This window comes from Pelophylax lessonae (assembly GCF_965119305.1).
Source record: "Pelophylax lessonae genome assembly, chromosome: 9".
Taxonomy (NCBI): Eukaryota; Metazoa; Chordata; class Amphibia; order Anura; family Ranidae; genus Pelophylax; species Pelophylax lessonae.
In genome coordinates, this window is record NC_138776.1 from 212,705,416 (window position 1) to 212,730,210 (window position 24,795).

Below are 24,795 nucleotides of genomic sequence, written 5' to 3' on the forward strand. Positions count from 1 at the left end.
TTCCCAGCCTAGCTGCAGCCATATACTATATGGGTGCCACCAGGGCTGGTGGAAAGATTTTTGACACCCTATGCAACCCCCCTCCCCCCAGCTAGGAAGCAGGGCCAAGAGGAGTGAGCTGGGTACGGGCCTCCTGTATGAGGCCCAGGCCCCATCAGTTCAGCAGGAGGGCCCAGGCAGTAGGAGGAATCAGATCATGGAAAAGGGGGGTGACTGGTGCGGCGGGAGGAAAATTACAGGAACCGATCCCCTGTATGGGTCTCCCTGCAGCAACTGAAAGCTGGCTTTTCCTCCTCCCTCTCCTGCTGCTTTGGTTCTTGCAATTGCCCCCCTCTATACTGATCACCCCCTCCTGTCCATGATCAGATTCCCCCTTTTCCCTGCTGCCCAGGCTCCCCTGTATGTGTCCCCCTTACTCGCAGCGCTGCTGGCTTCATCTTCTCTCCCTTCCACCAGTTTTCAGTTGCTGCAGAGGGGGGGAACCACAGGAGATCTGTTCTAGTAAACCACTGTTGATGACCACTTTCCGCCTGCTGTCCTTTGTGCCCCTACAGCAGCGCTGACGCTTCTCTTTTTTCTGCTGCAGGGTAGGGGAGAATAGCTTCAGGATAAAAAAAAACAGGTCTGGTAGGCTATACAGGGCCCCTATCATTTCTAACGGCAGCCCTGGTTGTAGATGAGGAGGGTGATATCAGTGACAGTGCTGAGGGGGGTGGGATAAGTGGCAGTGGATGTGGTGAGGGGGTGGGATCAGTGGCAGCAGTGGTAGTGAAGAGGGTGGAATCAGTGGCAGCAGTGGTGATGATGATGGTGGTGGTGAGGGGGGTTGGGATCAGTGGCAGCAGTGGTGGTGAGGGTGGTGGTGAGGGGGGTGGGATCAGTGGCAGCGGTGGTGGTGAGGGGGGGTGGGATCGCTGGCAGCGGTGGTGGTGATGAGGGGGGTGGGATCGGTGGCAGTGGTGGTGGTGATGAGGGGGGTGGGATCAGTGGCAGCGGTGGTGGTGATGAGGGGGGTGGGATCAATGGCAGCGGTGGTGGTGGTGGTGAGGGGTGCGGCAGCGGTGGTGGTGGTGAGGGGGGTGGGATCGGTGGCAGCAGTGGTGGTCGTGGTGAGGGGGGTGGGATTGGTAGCAGTGGTGGTGGTGTTGAGGGGGGTGGGATTGGTGGCAGCGGTGGTGGTGAGGGGGGTGGGATCGGTGGCAGTGGTGGTGGTGGTGAGGGAGGTGGCAGCGGTGGTGGAATCGGTGGCAGCAGTGGTGAGGGGGATGGGATCTGTGGCAGCGATGATGGTAGTGATGAGGGGGGTGGGATGAGTGGCAGCAGGGGTGGTGGTGAGGGGGTGGGATCAGTGGTGGTGGTGGTGGTGAGGGGGGTGGGATCGGTGGCAGTGGTGGTGGTGAGGGGGTGGGATCAGTGGCAGGGGTGGTGGTGGTGGGGGGGTTGGATCAGTGATGGTGGTGAGGGGAGTGGGATCAGTGGCAGCTATAGTGGTGAGGGGAGATTGGTGGCAGTGGTGATGGGGGGGTGCTGCTGCTCTCAAAGCGGCCCCAGGGCAGTCGGCCTACCGGGAAATCTCCCGGTATCCCGGTACGCCAGTCCAGCCCTGCCCATATCTCCCTAATTCCCCCAGCACTGTCAGGAGTGCATCTCTTTCTGCTAATAGGACTGAGCTCTCCCTCTTAGAGCCTCCACTTTGCACTTTAGGCCCCCCTTAAGGGATCCCTCCAGTACTTGTTGGTCTGGTTGCCCCTAGGCCACTGATTCTTCATGCTGGAGGTTCCTCCGTTCTAAGTCTTTGCTTTCCTGTCCCTGGCCGTCCAGAGGCCCCTTGTTTGGGGCTAATGGGCCCCTCTTCCACCATTCTAGTCTCTGCTGACATTTAACACTTTATACCTCCTGGGCTAGGGGTGGGTTACACTACTTTGTTAGCTTTTGATTTACCTCTCATCTTTGACCCCTAATAGTTTCAACTGTGGGTTGAAAAAAAAAAAAGAAAAAAAGAAGTGCCTGGGCAACCGTAAGTAATTACCACAAGAGGAAAAATGGAAAAGTAGCAACGTTGAGCAATTTACTGCTAAGAGCAATGCCTAAAAAGGCCATGGATAGACTCATTCCTTTTAAATGGAGGAATAAAATGTATAGCTGAGCACATAGGAGGAAGGGCTTCATAGTATACAGCAATCAGATAGAGGATAAAGCAGCAGTAAACCTTCTGCTAATTATTATAAAGTCCTTCCCCTCATAATCCCAGTACAGGTTCTATCGTTTTTCTCTTCTTTAAGGGGACCCCTAGAGGGATGGAGCCGGAAGGAAGATAATGTGCTAAGCTGGTTCACGGGTCTTCACCATGACTTCCCCCCTCAATGAACTTTCTCAGACACCTTCACTTGAGTCCCCCTGAAAGCACTCCCAGAGCAGCAGTTTGGGGAGGATGGGACACCGATAGGCTCTCCTTCCAGCATGACTTCCTGCGATGGAGGTAGAGGGGAGCCCAGCAGCCCAAGCAATGATGGAGGCGGTGGGTAAACCAAAGCTTCCCAGCAGGGGCGGCGGGAGGGGAGTCAGAAGGCCGTGTGCCGCTGGATGCATCAGGCGACGGGGGTTCAGACGGCGAGTCATCTACTCCAGCATGAACGTGAGCATCATCTCACATCGGAGCTCCCCCCCCCCCTAAATCTATCTAAATCAAATGTAAAATATCGCTGAAATACCATTTGAAACTTATCGCAGGCTATGAGTTATGAGTTTCATATAGTGAATAAATTCTTCAATGCAAAACCATGATATCTCAGATTTAATTTCCATCCACATATGTGGTCATTTTCATAGCATCAGTTTTCCTTTTATGTTCCTTTATTTGTTGGTGACATTATTAATTACTACTGACTTCAATAAAAATCCCATGTGTTGTTCTTCAATAAGCACCGTGTGACCTACTTTCCACTCGCTGCACTCACCTGACAAATTTGTTGTATTTCCCTATCAAACAATGTCATTTAAATGTAATACAGTGCCATCACATTGTTTTTTGTGTATTCTATGCATTACAGGCTATTTCACGTCTGTGACATGATTTTTGCTGGGGCACGGTATAACAGTCATTTTGGTCTTCAATGTTTAAATAAACATATAGAGGAATACTTATTTAGGTATCAATGAGCTTGTAGCCAATGTTTTTTATCTGAGATTAGGTTATAAAGCTTGATCCTCAAAGAACAAGACAGTAATTCTTTAAGTGCTGTTGTCTAGACAGGTGCACTAGATCTTCTTATGTGCTGTTCAATCACTTCTTATTAGACAGCTCCTTCAGGTTGCTTTGTGCTGAAATAATGTGTGAATTGCTTGAAATATCTATTTTCATGCTTCACACCTTTCAAAATCAATTGGACTTATAAATAGAATATTTTCTACTACAGAACATCATTTTATATCACAGGAGAGTGCTAACTTACTTAAAGTGATTGCTTTTGTTTTTAAATAACAAACATATTTTACTTACCTGCTCTGTGCAGTTGGTTTTGCACAGAGTGGTCCGGATCCTCCTCTTCTAGGGTCCCTCTTATGTGCTCCTTGCCCCTTCCTCCTGTTGGGTGCCCCGGCAGCAAGCAGCTTGCTGTGGGGAGCACCCAAGCCGAGTCACAGCTCCCTGTGTCCATTCAGACATGGAGCCCACAACCCAGCCTGTCCCCTCTCTCTCCTGATTGGCTGACTGACTTTGATTGACAGCATTGGGGGTCAATCGTGCCCCAATGTTGTCTCAGCCAATGAGGAGGTGAGTCCCGGGCAGCTGAGAAACTCCTGCAACATCGCTGGATAACGATGGGCTCAGGTAAGTATTAGGGGGGCTGAGGGAGGCTGCTGCACACAGAAGGTTTTTTTTATCTTAATGCATAGAATGCATTAAGATAAAAAAACCTTCTGCCTTTACAATACCTTTTAACTGACTCATGTTATCTCTGAATATATACCATATTCAGTGTTACCTTGAGCTAGCTTCTATTATGGATATTAAGTAGTGATGCTATTTATTTTGTAAACTTGTTTTTGTTTTTTAATGTATACTAAGCTGCATGTTAAAGGACTCCACACTACTACTGTTGTGCTAAAAAGTTTGCGTACTCTGGCAGAAATCATGAAGTTTTAGCATTGATAATAAACATATGACTGATCATGCCGAAAAAATGTATTTTATTAAGGATAGTAATTATATGAAGCCATTTATTATCACATACAGTATCTCACAAAAGTGAGTACACCCCTCACATTTTTGTAAATATAATATTATATCTTTTCATGTGACAACAATTACACTTTGCTACAATGTAAAGTAGTGAGTGTACAGCTTGTATAACAGTGCAACTTTGCTGTCCCCTCAAAATAACTCAACATGCAGCCATTAATGTCTAAACTACTGGCAACAAAAGTGAGTACACCCCTATTTTCCCATTTTCCCTCCCCAGTGTTATGTGACTTGTTAGTGTTACAAGGTCTCAGGTGTGAATGGGGAGCAGGTGTGTTAAATTTGGGGTTATCGCTCTCACTCTTGGTCACTGGAAATTCAACATAGCACCTCATGGCAAAGAGCTCCCTACAGATCTGAAAAAAAGGAATTGTTGCTCTACATAAAGATAGCTTAGGCTATAAGAAGATTGCCAAGACTCTGAAATTGAGCTGCAGCACGGTGGCCAGGACCATACAGTGGTTTACCAGGACAGGTTCCAGTCAGAACAGGCCTCGCCATGGAAAACCAAAGAAGCTGAGTGCATGTGCTCAGAGTCATATCCAGAGGTTGTCTTTGGGAAATGGGGACACTCCCAGCACAATGCTTGACTGCAGGAAAGACACACTTGACTGTAAACTCTTCAGCTGGTTGCCACTACACATGCTTGGCACCATCTGAACTAAATGCGTTTATTTTGGACTTATCAGACCACAGGACAAGGTTCATCTATGTCCTTAGTCTGCTTGTCTTCAGCAAATTGTTTGCGGCTTTCTTTTGCATCATCTTTAGAAGAGGATTGCTTCTGGGATGACAGCCATGCAGACCAATTTGATACAGTGTGCGATGTATGGTCTGAGCACTGACAGGCTGACCCCCCATCCCTTCAACTTCTGCAGCACTGCTGGTAGCACTCATACGTCTATTTTCCAAAGACAACCTCTGGATATGGCGCTGAGCATGTGCACTTAACTTCTTTGGTCGTCCATGGTGAGGCCTGTTCTGAGTGGAACCTGTCCTGTTAAACTGCTATATGATCTTGGTCATTGTGCTGCAGCTCCGTTTCTGGGTCTTGGCAATCTTCCTATAGCCTAGGCCATCTTTATGTAAAGCAACAATATTTTTTTTCAGATTCTCAGGGAGTTCTTTGCCATGTTGAACTTCCAGTGACCAATATGAAAGAGTGAGAGCGATAACACCAAATTTAACACACCTGCTCCCCCTTCACACCTTGGGCCTTGTAGCACTAACGAGTCACATGACACCAGGGAGGGAAAATAGCTAATTGGGCCCAATTCAGAAATTTTCACTTATGGGTGTACTCACTTTTGTTGCCAGCGGTTAAGACATTAATAGCTGTGTGTTGAGTTATTTTGAGGGGACAGCAGATTTACACTGTTATACAAGCTGTACACTCACTACTGTACATTGTAGCAAAGTGTCATTTCTTCAGTGTTGTCACATGAAAAGATATAATAAAATATTTTAAAAAATGTGAGGGGTGTACTCACTTTTGTGAGATACTGTAGTTGTTTGGCTTTTTAAGTCATAAGGATAATAGAAATCATCCAAATGGCCCTGATCAAAAGTTTACATATCCTGGAATGTTTAGCCTTGGTATAGACACACAAGGTGACCAACATGGGTTAAAATGTAAATTAAAGGTTAATTTCCTACATCTGTGGCTTTCTAAATTGCAAATAGCGTCTGTGTATAAATAGTTAATGAGTTTATTATATCTCACATGGATACACTGAGAAGGCTAGATATTGAGCCTTGGGAGGCAAAGAAGAACTGTCAGAAGACCTGCGTGACCTGCAGCCACAACTGCCAGAAGAATTGTTTGGGATACAAATAAAAAACCCACCGGTAAATACGGGCCTCTGGAAAAAGATGGTGTGGTTGTTTCAAGGAGCACAATATGACGATAAAAATTGAGCTGCACGGTCAAGTTGCCAGAAAGAAGCCTTTACTGCGCTGATGCCATAAAAAAGCCTTGTTACAATATGCCCGACAACACCTTGACACGCCTCACAGCTTCTGCCACCCTTAACTCTAGAGTGACAAGACGAAAATAGAGCTTTATGGTCACAACCATAGGTGCTATGTCAACAAGGCCTATAGAGACAAGAATACCATCCCCACTGTGAAGCATGGTGGTGGCTTGCTGATATTTTGGGGGTGTGTGATCTCTCAAGGCACAGGGAATCCTGTGAAAATTAATGGCAAGATGAATGCAACATGTTATCAGAAAATACTGTGCAGACAATTTGCATTCTGCTGCATGAACGCTGCGCATGGGACGCCCTGGGACTTTACAGCAGGACAATGACCCTAAGCACCAGGCCAAGTTGATCCTTTAGTGGTTACAGCAGAAAAAGTTGAAGGTTTTGGAGTGGCCATCACAGTCTCCTGACCTTAATATCATCGAGCCACTCTGGGGAGATCTCAAACCTGCAATTCAAGACTTTGCAAGATCTGGAGGCATTTTGCCAAGTTAAATGGGCAGCTATACCACCTGCAAGGATTTGAGGCCTCTAGACAACTATTACAAAAGACTGTACATTGTCACTGATGCTAAAGGGGGCAATACACAGTATTAATAACTAAGTGGATGCAGACTTTTGAATAAGTGTGATTTAATTTGTTTAATTGTTGCCATGTTTTGTTTTATAATTGTGCCATTCAGTGATGACCTACAGTTGAATATGAATTCCATAAGAAAGGAAATGTTTTCTTTAAAAATGGTACATATTGTATATTACCAAAGGGTTTGCAAACTTTTGAGCACAACTCTTTCTGAGTACAGAGTGTTAGATGGAGCTTATCAAATCATGATATTTTGGATGCCTAGTCCATGATAGGTATGTATATTTTGGACAATTTGTAAAGAGTTCTTAAGTGGAGATTTCTTTTAATTTTAATGTATACCACAACCCTTTTCACAATGCCCCTGCCCCTTATTTTATTATGCCATACCCCATGTCATAGAACATTTAAAAGTGGTACTATTATTGCACTGATTGGCTTATGAACTCTAGTTTATTTGATTATTTACTGTACTTTTACCTTTTAAGGCAACTGACTTGGATTCTGGACTTTGGGGTGAAATCAAGTATTCCATATATGGTGCCGGTTCTGATCCGTAAGTATTTGCACATGAAATTAAAGAAACAGTGTAATGTAGTGTACAAGATCAGTGTAAATAAAAATGTAACAAAATATAGTTACAAGAAATAAGGGGGAGGGCATACCCTGTACCTCGTCCATATGTGGCACAGATCAAAAGGAAGGGGGAGACAAAATGTCAGACTTTTCTGGTACCAAAGGAGGACTGACCACATATAAAAAATATCAACGTTTATTACAAATTACTTTAAAAGAGTATTTTACATTTATAAAAACAAAAACTATTGCTCTCATAGCAATAACAACGCCATCTGCCAACATAAGAGTTATTTGGTAACTCTTATGTTGGCAGATGGCATTGGTATTGCTATTCTAGCATACAGCCCACTCTTTTGGTTGTTGGCCTACTATGAAGCTGGAGTGCTCTAAAACAGCCACAAATTGACTTAATACCAGACGGAGGATTGGTTTATTCATAATATTTGGCTACATTATTTTGCATCGCTCTGTTTGTGCAAATTGGCAGCCAAGGCTATTATGCCAATGCCTCTGCCATGGGAGTTATGCAACCTTTTTGCACTAACGTTTGATATCTATATATACGCCGTTGTTCCGCCATCATTGTTGGGGCTCTCAGGGCATTATGACATATCTTTTTGCTGCCAAGTTATTCAGGTCTTGATGAAGCGAATATATGTGAAACCCTTTGACCTCTTGGAACAAATAGCAAAGATACAGTGACTGTTGTATTGTTTGGTGTATGTCATATAATGAGAACAATATTTTTTTGTTTTTTTGCTTTCAATACATTTTTATTTGAAAAGAAGAAAAAGATTGTAACAAAAGGAGCAACAGAACAATGTAAACAATTATAGTGATAAAGGGTATCAAATAAGAGGCTGGTTACAGAGTATTTCAACAATATTTAATGATGTCCATAACATGACTAAACATTGAGCAATTTCTATCTAAAGGCTTGAAGCCAGGTGGAGTTGGATTGGATTTTGCCATAATTGTAACTATTAGGGATACAAGTGGTAGCCTGATGGCAGAGGAAGGCCCCACGTGTGCCGGAGGGCGAAGCTTAGACAGAAACCCCCAAGGTAAGTGACACAGGCTAACCTGAGGTGCGGAATTTAAGTATCCACCGATTTTCGCCAGAGCCTCTAGTGGTGAGGATGGACTTCGTTGCATGTGGATACCAGGTCGCGGTCCTCAGGGTCGCCCCACCAAGGGAGAAACCGGTCAAGATCCGAAGGCGGATAAGCAGACAAGGGAGATCCGAGAGAATGGTCAAACAAGCCGGGGGTCAGGACGGGCAGCAGGTCAACGAGGTCAGGAACAAGACAAAGGTTAATACAGGTATCAAACAGGTAACAGGACACAGGCTTCAGGAACACATGAGGAGCTGCAGACAAGACAACAAAGATACAGTGCTGCTGAGCTGTTTAAATAAGGCAGCCTGTTTGCCAATTATTGCAATTAGTCTGCTCTAGGTTAACCCTTTAGGTTGCAGACTCATGACAGCACATCAGTGTGCTCAGGAAGCGTTCCTAACAGTACCATTGCCATCCTCCCCTCCAACCCCATAAAACCACTGAGCCTTAAAGTTGAGAACAAAAATGCCTTGAGAATGTAACAATCCAAGGAGATGCCAAGGCAGTATCCGAGGATATTACAACAAACTTTAATAAAACAGAATTTACCAAGTAGTGAACATAGGACAAACCAAAAAAGAAAACAACCTCAGTTGAGTATAAATGAGGTGCAAACTCAGAGATATCGAGTATGAATTCAATCCGAGGCCAAAAGGCCAGAAAGAGAAAGAGTAGAAAGAAGATAGGAGAGAGAGAGGAAGGAGCAAGGAGTGCGAAAGGTCAGCCGGTTTCCAGTAGGAGCAAGCAACTCCAATTAATTGTTACCCAGTCCAGGGATCAATGATATTCCAATGTATGTAGCCCACAGTTCTCAGATTTTTAGAGTTAGAAAAAACACTAACCATTTTTTCTTGTGCCATAATCCCTGTGATTTTATTCTTTATTTTCCACATAGAGATCGATTGCTGTTTCCAGTCACCTGCTATAGTAATTTTGGTCCCTAGAAGAATGTACAAGATCAATTTTGGGGGTATTAGGGATAGGTGAATTCAAGAGGGCAATATAGGCTTGTTTAGGTATTCTGTGGGTAGTGACCTTGAATATCATGGTAAATATTTTGTTCCATGTGCTTCTCAATTTTGGGCATTCCCACCAGATGTGTAGCATAGATCCAGTTAGCTGACATCCCCGAAAAAAAAGGGGGGAGGATAGGGATACATTTTGTGTAGTCTCATAGGCATTAAGTACCAGCGAGTCATGACCTTCAGGCCCGCTTCAATCAGAGACACATTTTTGATTCCCTTATAGGATCGGGAACACTCTCTTCCCCACTCCTCCAACTCCCATGTTTCCACTAAATCTGATTCCCATGCCTTCATGAAAGGCAATTTAGTATGGCCTGAAACTAGTGATGAGTAGATCACCGAGATGCCTCCTTTTTGATCCGTGGAATTGCCGCACCATACCTCATATTCGGTGAAAGATAGGGGAGGTGTCTCGTTTGTCGAGATGGTATTTAGAAAGTGAGATATTTGTAAGAATTGAAAGGTTTCAGAGTGTGGCATTTTTAATTTGTCCTGACAGTGTTTTAAGGAAAAAGGGCCTTTGTTAATGAAAAAGTGACCTATGCGATAAAGGCCCTTGTCAAGCCACCATTTAAAGGCCTTAATATCTTGACCTGGGGGAAAGGTAGGATTATTAAACAAATGAACTAACGGGCATATATTAGAGGTTAGGGCTGGGAGTTTTTAAGTGTGTCCCAGAGAGCAAAGGAGGACGAAAGCGTAGTAGATAAGATTGGTGGTCTATTTCTAGGGGGACACCAAAGGAGGTAATCTAGCATGAAGGAGGGTACCACTTGTCTTTCTAAATTAATCCAATCAGTTTTTTCAAATCAGGAGTACACCACTGAGAATTGTACGAGCCTAGCAGCCTGATAATATATCCAAAGGTTAGGATTAGGAACCCCCAATCCCCCCAGTTTTCACGGCCTAAAGAGAACTTTACGGACGAGAACTTTAGTCTGTGGCCCCTTTTTCCCCATATGAATTTGATTGAGTTTTGAAATTTTCGCAAATGAACTCTATGTAACGGGATCGGAAAAACCCTGAAAAGATATAGGGCTCTAGGGAGCAGATTCATTTTTATGGAGTCAATCCTGCCTAGCCAAGATAATTGAAATAGCGACCAATCCTTTAGTTCTTTTTCAAGGGAGTGGTAGAGTGCTGTGTAGTTGGCTTTATGTAAAGACTCCACTTTAGGAGTTAGATTGACCCCCAGATATTTGATATGTGATTCGTTCCAAGAGAAAGCAAAAGAGGATTGTAAACGCTTAGCTTCCTGAGGGTTAACAGAAATGTTCAAAATGGAGGACTTTGAAAGAATGACCTTGAGACCACATATATTTGCAAACTTGTCCAATAAAGAACAAATGTTTGGGAGGGAAGCAGACAAATGACAAACATTAGGACGTCGTGTTCAAGAGGTCCGCATTGTACTCCCTTGTTAGTATCAGAGCGAATTGCTAACGCCAATGTTTCGATTGCGATTGCAAAAATAAGCAGGGACAAGGGGCACCCTTGCCTTGTTCCTCTAGCAATTGGAAAAGGGTCTGAATAAAAAACCCTGGTATATGATTTTAGCTGTGGATAATGAGTAAATCGCCTTGATTATCCCCATAACATTTTTGCCAAAGCCCCAACGTTCTAAAATAGAGAATCGGTATGGCCAATCAATGGAGTCAAATGCCTTTTGGAGGGCTATCGACAAAAGAAGACCTTCCTGATGGCCACTACCATCCCACTCAGATTGAAGTAGAGAGATGACATCAACTGCTCTTCGTACTTGGTCTGGACCTTGTCTCCCTGGGATGAAGCCTATTGGTCTTTGTGAATGTAATGATTAATAAAGGATGCAAGACTGTTAGCTAGGATTTTAGTGAGGTCGTTGTTTATTAGAGAAATTGGTCTATAGTTGCTAATCACACCTGGGTCCTTGTCTGGTTTTGGAATGACCGAGATAAAAACAAAACTACTATTATTATCAATGGGGGTCCCCTTTTTGATAGCATTATAATATCTAGCCAGGTAGGGGGTTAAAATTCCTGAGTATGCTTTATAATATAGATTTGAGAAGCCATCTGGCCCAGGTGATGAACCGACTTTAAGATCACTAGTTTGAATTCCGCTTCTGAGAAACTGGCTTCAAGGGTCTCCCTATGCTGTGTGGAAAGGCTCGGAATGTTAAGTTCCTGCAAAAACTCCATTAGGTGAGAGTCTTTTCCTGACATGTCAGTTACATAAAGCTTTTTATAGTATTCAGAGAATTCCTGCAGTATATGTTTCGGGTTCTGGGTTTTATGGTCCCCCCGGATTGGAGAATTTAGGTAGAGCGAAAGTTCTGACTTGAGGCCTAAGTTTCGGAGCTAACATGGGACCTATCTTGTCCTTGTTGTTGTAAAACCTAGCTCCCTGCCATCTTACGTATTTTTCTGCAGTGCTGGTCAAGGCAAGGTTCAGTTTAGCTCTAACTTTGTCCAAGGTATGCAAGGAAACCGTTCTGGGATCCTTCTTACTGTGGGCGCTGAGGGCAAAAAAATCCTTTTCTAGGCTATCAATGTGGGCCCTGCTATCCTTCCTAATTCTAGAGACCAACTGAATCAGTTTTCCCCTAATTGTCGACTTGTGGGCGCTGCCCAGAGCGTTTCGGGGGAGATTCCGTCCAAGTCATTCAGAAGGTAGTATTCTGATATAGCATTTTCTATCTCTGTAATTCTATGTGGTTCGCTTAAAATTGATTCATTGAGTCTCCGTTGGTTGGATCTCATGGGAGCATGAGAGCGGTGGAGTGCCACAGTAACCATGGAGTGATCTTACCAGACCACATCCCTGATGGTGGCTGAATGAAGCAAAGATTGTGAGACTAGTACGTGATCGATACTAGCATATGTTTGGTGCGGGTGCGAAAAATGGGTATAATCTCTTAGAGTGGGATTTACTACCCTCCAGCTATCCACCAATCCCATTTGGTTGATAATTTTAGCTATCTTAGTACTGCGTTTGGGTGACTTAATTGTTTGGGACCCTTGGAGTTTAGATTTCTCCAGACCGTAGTCGAAAGCCGTGTTAGGGGGGGCCATGATAATGTGACCTTCAAGATGTGGAAGTATTTTCTTAAACATGTTTGGGAAAAATTGAGTTTGATTTTGATAAGGGGCATAATAAGAAACAAAAGAGTGCAATTGTTCGTCTAAAGTGCCCTTGACCAGAATTAATCTGCCTTCTGGATCCTTCAATTCGAGAGGAGTGAGAATTTGCAGACTTTAGCAAATAGAATGGCCACTCCACGTTTCTTATTGTTAGCATTAGCCATGTAAAAACAGGGTAATTTGGCATGGGGGAAAGTAGGATTGTACGTTTTCAGGAAGTGGGTTTCCTGAAGTAATAGTACCTCCACCCTACAGTGATGAAATTCCTGGAATGCTTTCCGTTGCTTTATGGGTGAGTTTAGGCCCTGCGCATTGTGGGTTGCTACTCTGAGATATGGTGCGGGAATTTTAGAGGGTGCCATGGAGCAAAAATATATGGAGCATCTTGAAACAGGTGACACTTACTAATGACTGGTTCAAAGCACAAAAGATGAGGAAACCTGGGGATCTGAAGGACTGGATTGAAGAGAAAAGGTAGAGAACTGGATTCTGGAGACGGGCTGTGAGAGAAAAAACCAAAGATGTGAGTAGAGAAGAGAGAAGAAAAAGGTATAGCAGACCTGTATCCAAAAAGGACTCTGGAGATCGGGGTAAGGTCTGCAACACCCCGACCATGCAGAGAACAAAGTCCTCATTTAGAGGAGAGGGAGGCAGCCACGTGGGAGATACTGTGGCATTTCCCAGTGACTGGTGGAGGCGCTATCCGGCCACTCCGGCAGGGTTCCCGCCCCAAAAATTAAGGCTAACTGAATGCAAAATTACGTGAACAGGTAGGTATAGAAAAACGTCATTGCTGCCTATCAGGCCTACAAAAACAGATAGCTAGGTGTGGATGGAGGTGTAACCTTGGAGAATAGGGTTACAGTGTGAGATACCTTCTGAATACAGACAAAATAACAAAAAGACAGAACAGTTTCTGAGAGTGGTAGAAGGCCCTGGGGAAAATCGTCCGTCCGAGATAGCTCAAAAATTATATATATATCATTGGTTATTTAAAAATTGTTCCGAAGGTAAGTGTTATAAGTTCTGAGTAAACTTATCCAGCGAGGGGGGAGTTACACAGAAGAGCTTAAGCTCTAAAGAAGAAAAAAGGACCATCGATGGGGCAGTTCAGGGAGGATTACAGTCCTTGGAGTGCTTGAACTTTGTTTTGTTCCACGAAGGAGGGGTGATGAGGCTAGTCAGAATTGGTCGCTTGGTCGATTCTGAGCTTGTGGAGGGACCCTGTTGATCCAGTGTTTGAGGGAGAAGATTCAGGTGTAAGAGTAACCTTTCGCCTTCTGATAGACTTGAAAAGGAGTACGTTTTCTTTCTGAATGCATACTTGAGAGCAAAGGGGAAAGCCCACCAGTATTTCATTTCCTTTTGGGCCAGGATAGAGGGGAGAGGTTTTAGTAATCACCTTCTTTGTATGGTCGATGGAGAGGTGAAAATTTGCACTTGGTGTCCTTGGCATGTAAGCTGTTGTACTGCTCTGGCCCTGCGGAAAATTTCTTCTTTGACAGAGTAGAAGTGCGGTTTAACGACCACATCTTTCGGATTGCCATCTTTCCTGGGGGGGTCCCAATGCTCTATGGGCCCTGTCCAGCTCTAATTTGTGTTCCGGTATGTCAGGAATAAGGTCTTTAATCAGCCCTTGAATGGCCGTGGGAATGTCAATGACAGAGTCCGGGAGGCCTCTCAGTCTAAAATTATACCTGCGGGACCTATTCTCTAGATCCTCAACTTTGAGCAAAGCAGTATCTAGTTGGTCCTGAAGTGTCTGGATGAGACCAGTGTGCTGATTTGTGATAAGCTTCTGTCTAGGAGTGCAGAGAGTTTTGACAGGAGATCATCATTATCTAGCTGCACAGGCCTGCATGTACCCGCCATACTGAGGAATGTTGTGGGAAGTGCTGGGGAATTGTAATCTGGTGAGAGGGAAAAGTCATCTATCACTCGCCCCAGTAAAGACTCTGTAGATGCTGGTAAAGGGGTTAACAGTAAATTTGTACTCACGGATCCCCGTGGGGTAGCATTATGGGGTCTTTCTGCTGTTGGAGCTGCTTGCTCCGGTTCCCCCTCCTTCATCCTGTCTCGCTGAGGTGCCGGATCCGCCATTTTAGGAGGAGCGGTCTCCCCCGCTGGTGTCTGGTAGTGGCTTCGGAGGTCACTCCGGACCCAGCTGTAGGACATGTACCAGTCGCCTGTGAAGACCTGCTGGGCTGGCTGCGGTTGGATTGCTGGTTAGTACCCGTTCAGCGGCTCGGGGCGGGAGTGTGTGCCAGGGTGGCGCGGAGCTCCGGGCTGAAGCAGCCATCTTGGGAGACTCTGCGCATGCGCCTCTTTTTTTTATTTTATTTTTTTATGTAAAATACTCTTTTAAAGTCTTTTGCAATAAACTTTGATATTTTTTATTTGGTTAGTCCTCCTTTGGTACCAGAAAAGTCAGACCCCCTTCCCCCCTTCCCCCCCCTTCCTTTTGATCTGTGTAACAAAATATATTGTAAGCTATGCATTTCACTTGTATTGGCCTAATGTGAAAAGGCTTCAGAAATATAAATAAGCAATACAGCTGCACAAACCTGGACTTGCAGAAAATCAGGCTGATGTAAAGCAATCAGATATTTGATGATGAAGAATGTGTATATAACTCACTTGGTGCTCTAGTTTGCTCAGTGGCCCAAACAAACTCGTGCATGTTCACTTCCAGTTTTCAAGCCCTCCTATGCAAAAAGCCTAAGGCCTGGTTCACACCTATGCATTTTTTAGTGCATTTTCAGTTTTGCAGAAACATACTACAGTTTGATTAACATAGTTTCCTATCGGTCACATTCACACGAGTGCATTTTATGGAAAGAGTCAGGGACTTTTTTCTGGTTTTTGATTCCATAGATTTCAATGGATCAAAAAACTGCAACCTGCATAGATGTGTACCAGGCCTATCTCCCAGCCACTGCTGACCTCTGGTGAGTTATATTTAACTGGAATTATGCTTTATATACATGCACAGGGTGCAAGGAAATATTGGATGTTTTTACCTACCCCTGTGAAATAACAGACCCAATAATGAAGTAGTATACTTCCTCATTAACTGTTGTCCTAACAAGGTTTTGTTCCAGCCTTATTGGTGCTATTATATCACGGGGTGAGGAATCCTTTTCCATAATGCCATGGTAAAAATTGTGAGTGTTTCTAATGTGCTATTATTTTTCTCTACTTAATTTTTAAAACTTAGCTCTAAAATGTATTAGATATGAATGTATTTGAAATTTAATAATACAAAAAATATGTATTAATTATATTGGATTTGATGGAAAATATTATCTTAAGGTAACCTTGCAAAAATTAAATATCTTACATAATAGGTTATTACAGTATCTCACTAAAGTGAATACATCCCTCATATTTTTGTAAATATTTTATTATATCTTTTCATGTGACAACACTGAAAAAATTACACTTTGCTACAATCTAAAGTAGTGAGTGCACAGCTTGTATAACAGTGTAAACTTGCTGCCCCCTCAAAATACCTGAACACACAGCCAACATGTCTAAACTGCTGGCAACAAAAGTGAGTACACTCCTAAGTAAAAATGTCCACATTGGGCCCAAAGTGTCATATTTTGTGTTGCCACCATTATTTTCCAGAACTGCCCTAAACTTCTTTAGCATGGAGTTCACCAGAGCTTCACAGGTTGCCATTGGGGTCCTTTTCCACTCCTCCATGATGACATCACTGGGCTGGTGGATGTTACAGACCTTGTGCTCCTCCACCTTTCATTTGAGGATGCCCCACAGATGCTCAATAGGGTTTAGGTCTGGAAACATGCTTGGCCAGTCCATCACCTTTACCTTCAGCTTCTTTAGCAAGGCAGTCATCGCCTTGGAGGTGTGTTTGGGGTCATTATCATGTTGGAAAACTGCCCTGCAGCCCAGTCTCTGAAGGAAGGGGATCATGCTCTGCTTTAGTATGTCACAGTACATGTTGGCATTCATGGTTCCTTCAATGAACTGTAGCTCCCCAGTGCCAGCAGAACTCATACAGCCCCAGACCATGACACTCCCACCACCATGCTTGACTGTAGGCAAGACACACTTGTCTTGTCTTTGTACTCCTCACTTGGTTGCCACCACACACGCTTGACACCATCTGAACCAAATATGTCTATCTTGGTCTCATCAGACCACAGGACATGGTTCCAGTAATCCATGTCCTTGGTCTGCTTGTCTTCAGCAAATTGTTTGCGGGCTTTCTTGTGCATCATCTTTAGAAGAGGCTTCCTTCTGGGATGACAGCCATGCAGACCAATTTAATGCAGTGTGTGGCATATGGTCTGAGCACTGACAGGCTGACCCTCCACCCCTTCAACCTTTGCAACAATGCTGGCAGCACTTATATGTCTATTTCCCAAAGACAACCTCTGGATATGACGCTGAGCCGTGGTCGACCATGTCAAAGCCTGTTCTGAGTGGAACCTGTCCTGTTAAACCCCTTTAAGGTCTTGGCCACCGTGCTGCAGCTCAGTTTCAGGGTCTTGACAATCTTCTTATAGCCTAGGTCATCTTTATGTAGAGCAACAATTCTTTTTTCCAGATCCTCAGAGAATTCTTTGCCATGAGGTGTCATGTTGAACTTCCAGTGACCCGTATGAGAGAGTGAGAGCGATAACACCAATTTTAGCACACCTGCTCCCCATTCATGCCTGAGACCTTGTAACACTAACGAGTCACATGACTGCAGGGAGGGAAAATGGCTAATTGGGCCCAATTCGGAAATTTTCACTTAGGGGTGTACTCACTTTTGTTGCCAGCGGTTTAGACATTAATGATAGTGTGTTGAGTTATTTTGAGGGGACAGCAAATTTACACTGTTATACAAGCTGTACACTCACTACTTTACATTGTAGCAAAGTGTAATTTCTTCAGTGCTGTCAAATGAAAAGATATAATAAAATATTTACAAAAATGGGAGGGATGTACTCACTTTTGGGAAATAATGTATATTATCATTAGTGTCGGGCCGAACACCCCTCGGTTCAGCTTGCTCCAGAACTCCTGAATTTGTAAAAAGTTCAGACCCAAACCACAAACTATTAAAGTCTATGGGATCTGAACTTGAAAAATCAAAAGTCCCCATCTTGAAGGCTTGTATGGAAGTTATTGGCCATAAAAAGGGTATGGGGGCCTGGGTACTGTCCTGGTGGACATGTATTGTTACAATTAAAAAAAAAAGACAATTTTAACAGGAGCAGTGATTTTAATGATGCTTAAAGTGAAACAATAAAAAGGGCCCTGTATGGATTGGGGGGGGGGGGGCACGACATTTTTTTTTTTACATTTTTGTATTGCCAGCAATTTAAATGTAATTTTTTTAAAATGTAATTTCTTAATATATGCCAGTTTTGCTGCAGCAGGTTCTATACACCAAAATTCAAAATAAAAGTAACAAGGGATCCCCCCAAAATCCATACCAGACTCATATCTGAGCATGCAGCCCGGCAGGTCCAGAAAGGGGAGGATGAGCTAGTGCCCCCTTTCATGAACCATACCAGGTCACATGCTCACAACACAAGCCACACCACACCACACCAGAGAGGCAGCAGGAGCTTAGAAAACAGAACAAGTGCCTGAGAAACTGGTTTAGAAAGGAGGGTTTTGGGTTCCTGGAGAACTTGGCTGACTTTTTAGTCGGTTACTGGCTCTTTAGTAGGGATGGGCTTCACCTAATAGGGGGGGTGCAGCTCAGTTGGGAAAAAAAGATGTCCGAGAAGTTGGAGGGGCTTTTAAACTAGGTGTTTGGGGGAGGGTTTAGAGGAGTGGAGGCACTAGCGATATTATATCCATAACATATAATTCCATGGTGAATGAGTGAACAGATCAAAATTGCAGCCTCAGAAAACCTAAGGAGAATATAATATGCACTCATACAAAACTGAGCGGTATGTTCACAAATTCCAGGAGCCTAGCTAACAAGATGGAGGAACTAGAGCTGCTGTTACACAAGATGGATGTGTACTTCAAGGCAAAAACAGAAACTTGGTTTGACAGCTCACAACTGGCTGGCAAATATCTAGGGGTATTCCTTGTATCGGAGGGACAGGGAGGATAGAAGAGGGGGAGGGGTGTGCCCATATATCAAGAACGATATACGAGTGGAAGAGAGGAATGACATCAGGGATGGGGCAAGGGGAAGGTGGAGTCTGTGTGGGTAGAACTTCAAAGGCAAGAAGCAAGTGGGAAAATAATAGTGGGGGTATGTTACAGGTTCCACAACCTAAAGGAAGAGGAGGAGTTGGATCTCCTTTCACAGCTAGAAAAAGCATTGAGGCAGGGAAATGTCATCATAATGGGGACTTCAACTATCCTGATATCGACTGGGCAGCAGGGACAGCTCGCTCATTAAAGGCCCATCATTTCTTAAATGTCCTACATGACAACTTCATGTCCCAATTGGTGAATTCCCCAGCTATAAATTATGCATTACTAGATCTATTAATTACAAATGACTCAGATCTGATCACAGATGTGGAGATACAGGACAACTTGGGATCTAGCAATCACAGGATGATCACATTCAGCATAAATCAAAGTAAAAGGAAGCACGAGGGTAGTACAAGAACACTAAGTTTCAGAAGAACCAACTTTTCCAAACTGCACTCAATATTGCAAGATATTAAATGGGACCAAATCTTACATTAAACACAGAAGAAAAATGGGAGTGTTTTAGGAACATAATAATTAAAGGTATTATAAATAAATATAGAAGAACCAAGCCTGGATGGCTGGACCATAGCGTAAAAAGCCATATTAAAGACAAAAAAGTAGCCTTTAAAAAATACAAAGCGGATTGGTCATTGTCAGAATTTCAACACTACAAGGAATGCAACAAGAACTATAAGAACGCAATCAGGGTGGCCAAGATAGAATACGAGAGACACATAGTGGAGGAGAGTATAAAAAATCCCAAGAAATTCTTTAAATCTATAAACAGTAAAAAAAGGGGCTACACAATGAGATTGGAGGAGAATCTGTTTAACCTTAAGCTGCGTAAAGGGTTTTTCACGGTCAGGACAATAAGGATGTGGAATTCTGTTCCACAATCAGTGGTGTGAGCAGAAAGTATTGATGGTTTTAAAAGACTCTTGCATTTTAGCAAACACAATACACAGGGATATAGGAAATGATTATCTACACAAACACAAACCCACACAGGTTGAACTGGATGGACTATTGTCTTTATTCAACCTTACCAGCTATGTAACTATATAACATAGGGGAATGTTTTGGGCTGGGCCATGTAGATGGGGACAAGGGCCTCTTCCCGACAACCCTGGGCTGTGGGTTTGGGGGTCTGGGGGCAGGGGGCTTATCAAAATCTGGAAGCCCTCTTTAAAAAGAGGAGCTCAGATCCTGCCCCCCCCCCATGTGAATGAGTATGGGGTACCCCTACCCATTCACCAAAAAAGTGTCAAAAAGAAATAAATACACACTCACAGTTTGGTCTGGAGCAGAGCCCCCCTGCCCCAAAGCACCCCCCATGTTGAGGGCATGGTATGGTTCAGGAGGGAGGGGAGTTGCTTATCACCCCCCCCCCCCCCGTTCCTGGCCTGCCAGGCTGCATGCTCAGATAAGGGTCTGGTATGGATTTTGGGGGGGAGGGACCCTACATCATTTTTTTTTACATTTTGGCTTGGGGTTCCCCTTAAAATCCATACCAGACCCAAAAGGCCCCACCTCAGTTTTTTTTCTTATTTTTATATTGCCGGAAATGCTTGCCCAACACTAATTATCATCATATTTTTATATATATAGAAAAATCTGATATGACCAAAAGTCTGCTTGCTTTATCAGCTGTAAAAATCTAAAATCTGGCTTGCAGGTCAAACATCTAGCCTTTGTAAGTTTGGCATGCATGTATATGACTAAATCTTTGAATTTGCCCAGTTTTGTGTATGATCAAATGAAGCGACTTGAAAAATTTCCAGATCTATGCGTATAATGTAACTACACATATTATAGCATTATCAACATTGGTGCTTTTACTAGTAAGATATTGTGTAAACCTGTTGCTTTCTAAGGAGCTATGATACCTTGCCTAATTTCCAGGTTTATTAGGACTCCAACAGAATGTTAACCACTTTTGCTGCCTATAGATTTAACAGTATATATTATGTGTTAATGACTACAAATAGGCACATCAGAACATGAGTATTTCCCATATGCTGAAAATGTTCTGGTGTTTGTATGCTTGAAGCAACCAGTAATAGGTGTAAAATGGTGAACATTTCAGTTGCTGGAGCGAAGCAACACCTTTATTTCCTATGGGAAATAAATTTAGAAGAGACAAAGCCAAACCTGGCTGGCTAAACCGTAGCGTCAAAAAACTTATTAGGGGAAAAAAATTGGCCTTCAAGAAGTATAAATCAGAGGGCACAGTATCGGCTTTCGAGCAATACAAGGAGGCAAATAAGAAAAGTAAACAAGAAATCAAGATGGCTAAAATCATCTTTGAGAGACAAATAGCAGAGGATAGTAAAAAAAACCCAAAGAAATTCTTTAAATATATCAACAGCAAAAAAACTAAGGCAGAGCATATTGCACACATAATTAACAATGATGGGAGGATGGTTACAGAGGACACTGAAAAAGCAACTGTGCTGAATGCTTTTTTCTCGTCAGTCTTTACACAGGAAACGGAGGGGTACACGGACCATGACTGTATGGCTAGTAGTAATACACAGGACTTGCCACTATGGCTAACAGAGGGTGAAATTAGGGAAAGGCTGGATAAACTTAACACAAACAAATCACCAGGCCCGGATGGCGTACATCCGAGAGTACTCAAGGAACTCAGTAAAGTTATATCGAGACCACTGTTCCTGATCTTTGCTGACAGTATTAGGACAGGAGATGTACCAGGGGATTGGAAGAAAGCTAACGCGATTCCATTATTCAAAAAGGGCCAGAGGCATATCCCGGGAAATTATAGGCCTGTCAGTTTGACATCAGTAGTATGTAAACTTCTGGAGGGGATGATAAGGGACTATATCGTAGAGTTTGCTAAAGACAACAACATCATCAGCAGTAATCAGCACAGGTTTACAAATGGGCGTTCTTGTCAAACCAATCTCTTAACATTCTACGAGGAGGTGAGCTGTGAGCTTGATAGGGGGAGACCAGTGGATGTGGTGTACTTGGATTTCGCTAAGGCGTTTGATACAGTTCCCCACAAGCGCTTAATTTATAAAATAAGGTCTGCAGGTATCGATAGCAGGGTTTGCTCTTGGATACGGAACTGGCTTAAAAGGCGTGTCCAAAGGGTGGTAATAAACAGCGCATACTCAGACTGGTCTGAGGTGGTAAGCGGGGTCCCCCAAGGCTCAGTCTTGGGACCAACCTTGTTCAATTTATTCATAAAAAACATTGAGGTTGGGATCAGTAGTTCGATATCAGTTTTTGCAGATGATACAAAATTGGCCAGGGCAATAACTTCACAACATGAAGCAAATATCCTACAGAATGACTTGGACAAAATAACAGAGTGGGCAACGACATGGCAAATGAGGTTTAACGTGGAGAAGTGTAAGGTTTTGCACTTGGGGACTAAAAACATAAAAACACAATACACGTTAGGAGGGGAACCCTTGGGGGAATCAAAAATGGAGAAGGATCTGGGAGTCTTGGTTGATGATAGATTAGGCAACAGCATGCAATGTCAAGCGGCAGCTGCCAAAGCCAGCAGAACATTAGCATGCATAAAGAAAGGGATGCATTCCAGAGATAAGACTATAATCCTTCCACTTTATAAAACTCTGGTCCGACCGCATCTGGAGTATTTCGTCCAGTTCTGGTCGCCAGTCCTCAGGAGGGATGTGTTGGAGCTGGAGAGAGTCCAGAGAAGGGCAACTAAACTAATTAGGGGATTGGAGGACCTTGACTATGAAGAGCGTCTACAATCGCTCGATTTATTCTCCCTGGAGAAGAGACGTCTGAGGGGGGACATGATAGCAATTTATAAATATCTTAATGGGGATCCCAGCTTAGAAAAAAAGCTGTTCATTCGAAGGGATTGCATGAGGACTCGAGGGCATACAATGCGATTAGAGGAGAAGCGTTTTAACCTCAGGCAACGTGGGGGGTTCTTTACTGTTAGGGCTACAAGATTGTGGAATTCTCTACCACAAGAGGTGGTTTCTGCGGGTAGTATGGTGGCTTTCAAAAGACTCTTAGACTTACATCTCAAGGATCAGAACATTCAGGGGTATGTGAGATGATTACAGCCACACACACTTACACAGGTTGAACTAGATGGACTATTGTCTTTATTCAACCTCACCTACTATGTAACTATGTAACTATGTAACACCTTTAGTAGCATGTTCAGCAAGCATGTTATGCTGAAATGTGAAGCTGGTCATATCTTTAATCCAAATGGAGTGCTTCATTTATCAAGAAAATTGTGGGCTGTTGAATCCATGGCACACGAGGATATGGTTACCTAGTTAGTCTGGTTGAATAAAAAAAAACAGTCCAACGAATTCAACCAATAAAAAGGGAATAAAAAATAATCTTTGTGATGTAAATTTATTCTAAATCAACCAGATGATATTAAAGTGTGTATGTACAGCCACATTTTTTGTAGTTTGTGATAGAATAGGTAAGAATTAAAGCTCTTGCCAGTTTTTTCTTTTTAGCTGTCTGCATCAGATTACTTAATGATCACTGTACTTCTACGTTCACTGTTGTTCAGCTTTGAAATCAGACTCCAGACAAACCGCTAAAACCTCAAAGCACCCTCCCCATGTTGAGGGCAAGCGTTATGGTATAGTTCAGGAGGGGGGGCACTTGCTTGTCCCTCCCCCCTTTCCTGGTCTGCCAGGCTGCATGCTCAAATAAGGGTCTGGTACTCCTTTATTTTTACATTTTGACGTGGAGTTCCCTGGTATAGATTTTGGGGGGACCCCTCACCATTTTTTTCTTAATTCTGTCATGGAGTCCCCTTAAAAGCCATACAAGACCCAAAGGGTCCCCCCAAGCTGTTTTTACACAAGTTTTTTTTTTTCATTTACATTTTCTTTTTACAATTATTTTTTTTAATTTAGCTCTCAGCAGGGAAGTCTTAAACAAACCTAATGACTGTGTGCTCGGCGGGCGAATATCCCACTAAGTGCCGACAAAGTTCAGGTGCTGGGTGAGTACCTGAATGGGTGATGTTTAGGCCAAACTTATGTTCGGCCTAAACTGTCCACCCATCCCTAGTGGTGCCTGAACACTGTAACCCCACTGTAACAGGTATAACATTTAAAATACCTGTCATACAGGTGCAGAAAAATTGGACCTTGGATTTTGGTGGTGCCTGAACATTGTAACCCCTCACAGTTACTCTTCCTGGGTGCAGGAATGGGCCCTGCTGTTAAAAATTAGGGAAAAAATGTATATGACATGCACCTGTCAAACAATTGGGCCTTGGGTGTTGGTGGTGCCCTAAAACAAAACATTGTTGGAAGCTAGCATAATCAAGATTGAGGAATAGGATAGGCAGCATAGGGAGTCTTCAAGGGATCCCAGATCCCTAGCAAATTCAATTCAGCTGCTGTTGATCCAGGACTGATTCATTTTGATAATTGTCAGTCGGTCAACAGAGTCTGTAGACAGACGCACTCTTTTATCCATCACACAATCTCCAGCAGCATGTCCATTCGGAAAGCATACTGGAAGCAGGACAGGCCAGTAGCTCAATTGCATATTGAGCAAGTTCTGGCCAGTGATCCATCCTCAAGACCCAGTAACCCAGTGGATGCTCAGTTGGAAAGCTCTTTAAGTCTGCTCTTGCCCCTAGATAACCCTGCACCATATGATGCAGACGCTGCCAATGGTTTCTTAAACCTAACAGCCCTGGGCGCTGAGGACTAAATAATTGTTTAAAGGTATCAGTCAGCTTGCCACCTTCTCCACTGCTCCTCCTTTGACCGAATGAAACACGTTTGTCCAGGAAATTGTAACCTCCCAGTGTCTGGAAAGGTGTTACACAAATTTTTCTTCAAGGTGTCCTCAAGATGATTCATTCTCTTCTCCCTCTGCAAAGGCAGGAAGAGCTCTGCAATTTTACCCTTGTAACGTGGATCAAGAAGAGTTGCCAACCAGTAATGATCCCTCTCCTT

The 24,795-nt window shown here is 43.5% G+C and overlaps 1 protein-coding gene across 2 annotated transcripts in view; it reads left to right on the forward strand.

Moving 5' to 3' along the window:
- The window catches only part of CDHR1 (cadherin related family member 1), a 233,238-nt gene that overhangs the window by 159,383 nt on the left and 49,060 nt on the right, over nt 1-24,795 (forward strand). For both annotated transcript variants that reach the window (XM_082268497.1, XM_082268498.1), the window contains exon 14: nt 7,297-7,364. In XM_082268497.1, coding sequence (XP_082124623.1) covers nt 7,297-7,364 — 68 coding nt within the window. The remainder of the gene's footprint in view (nt 1-7,296; nt 7,365-24,795) is intronic.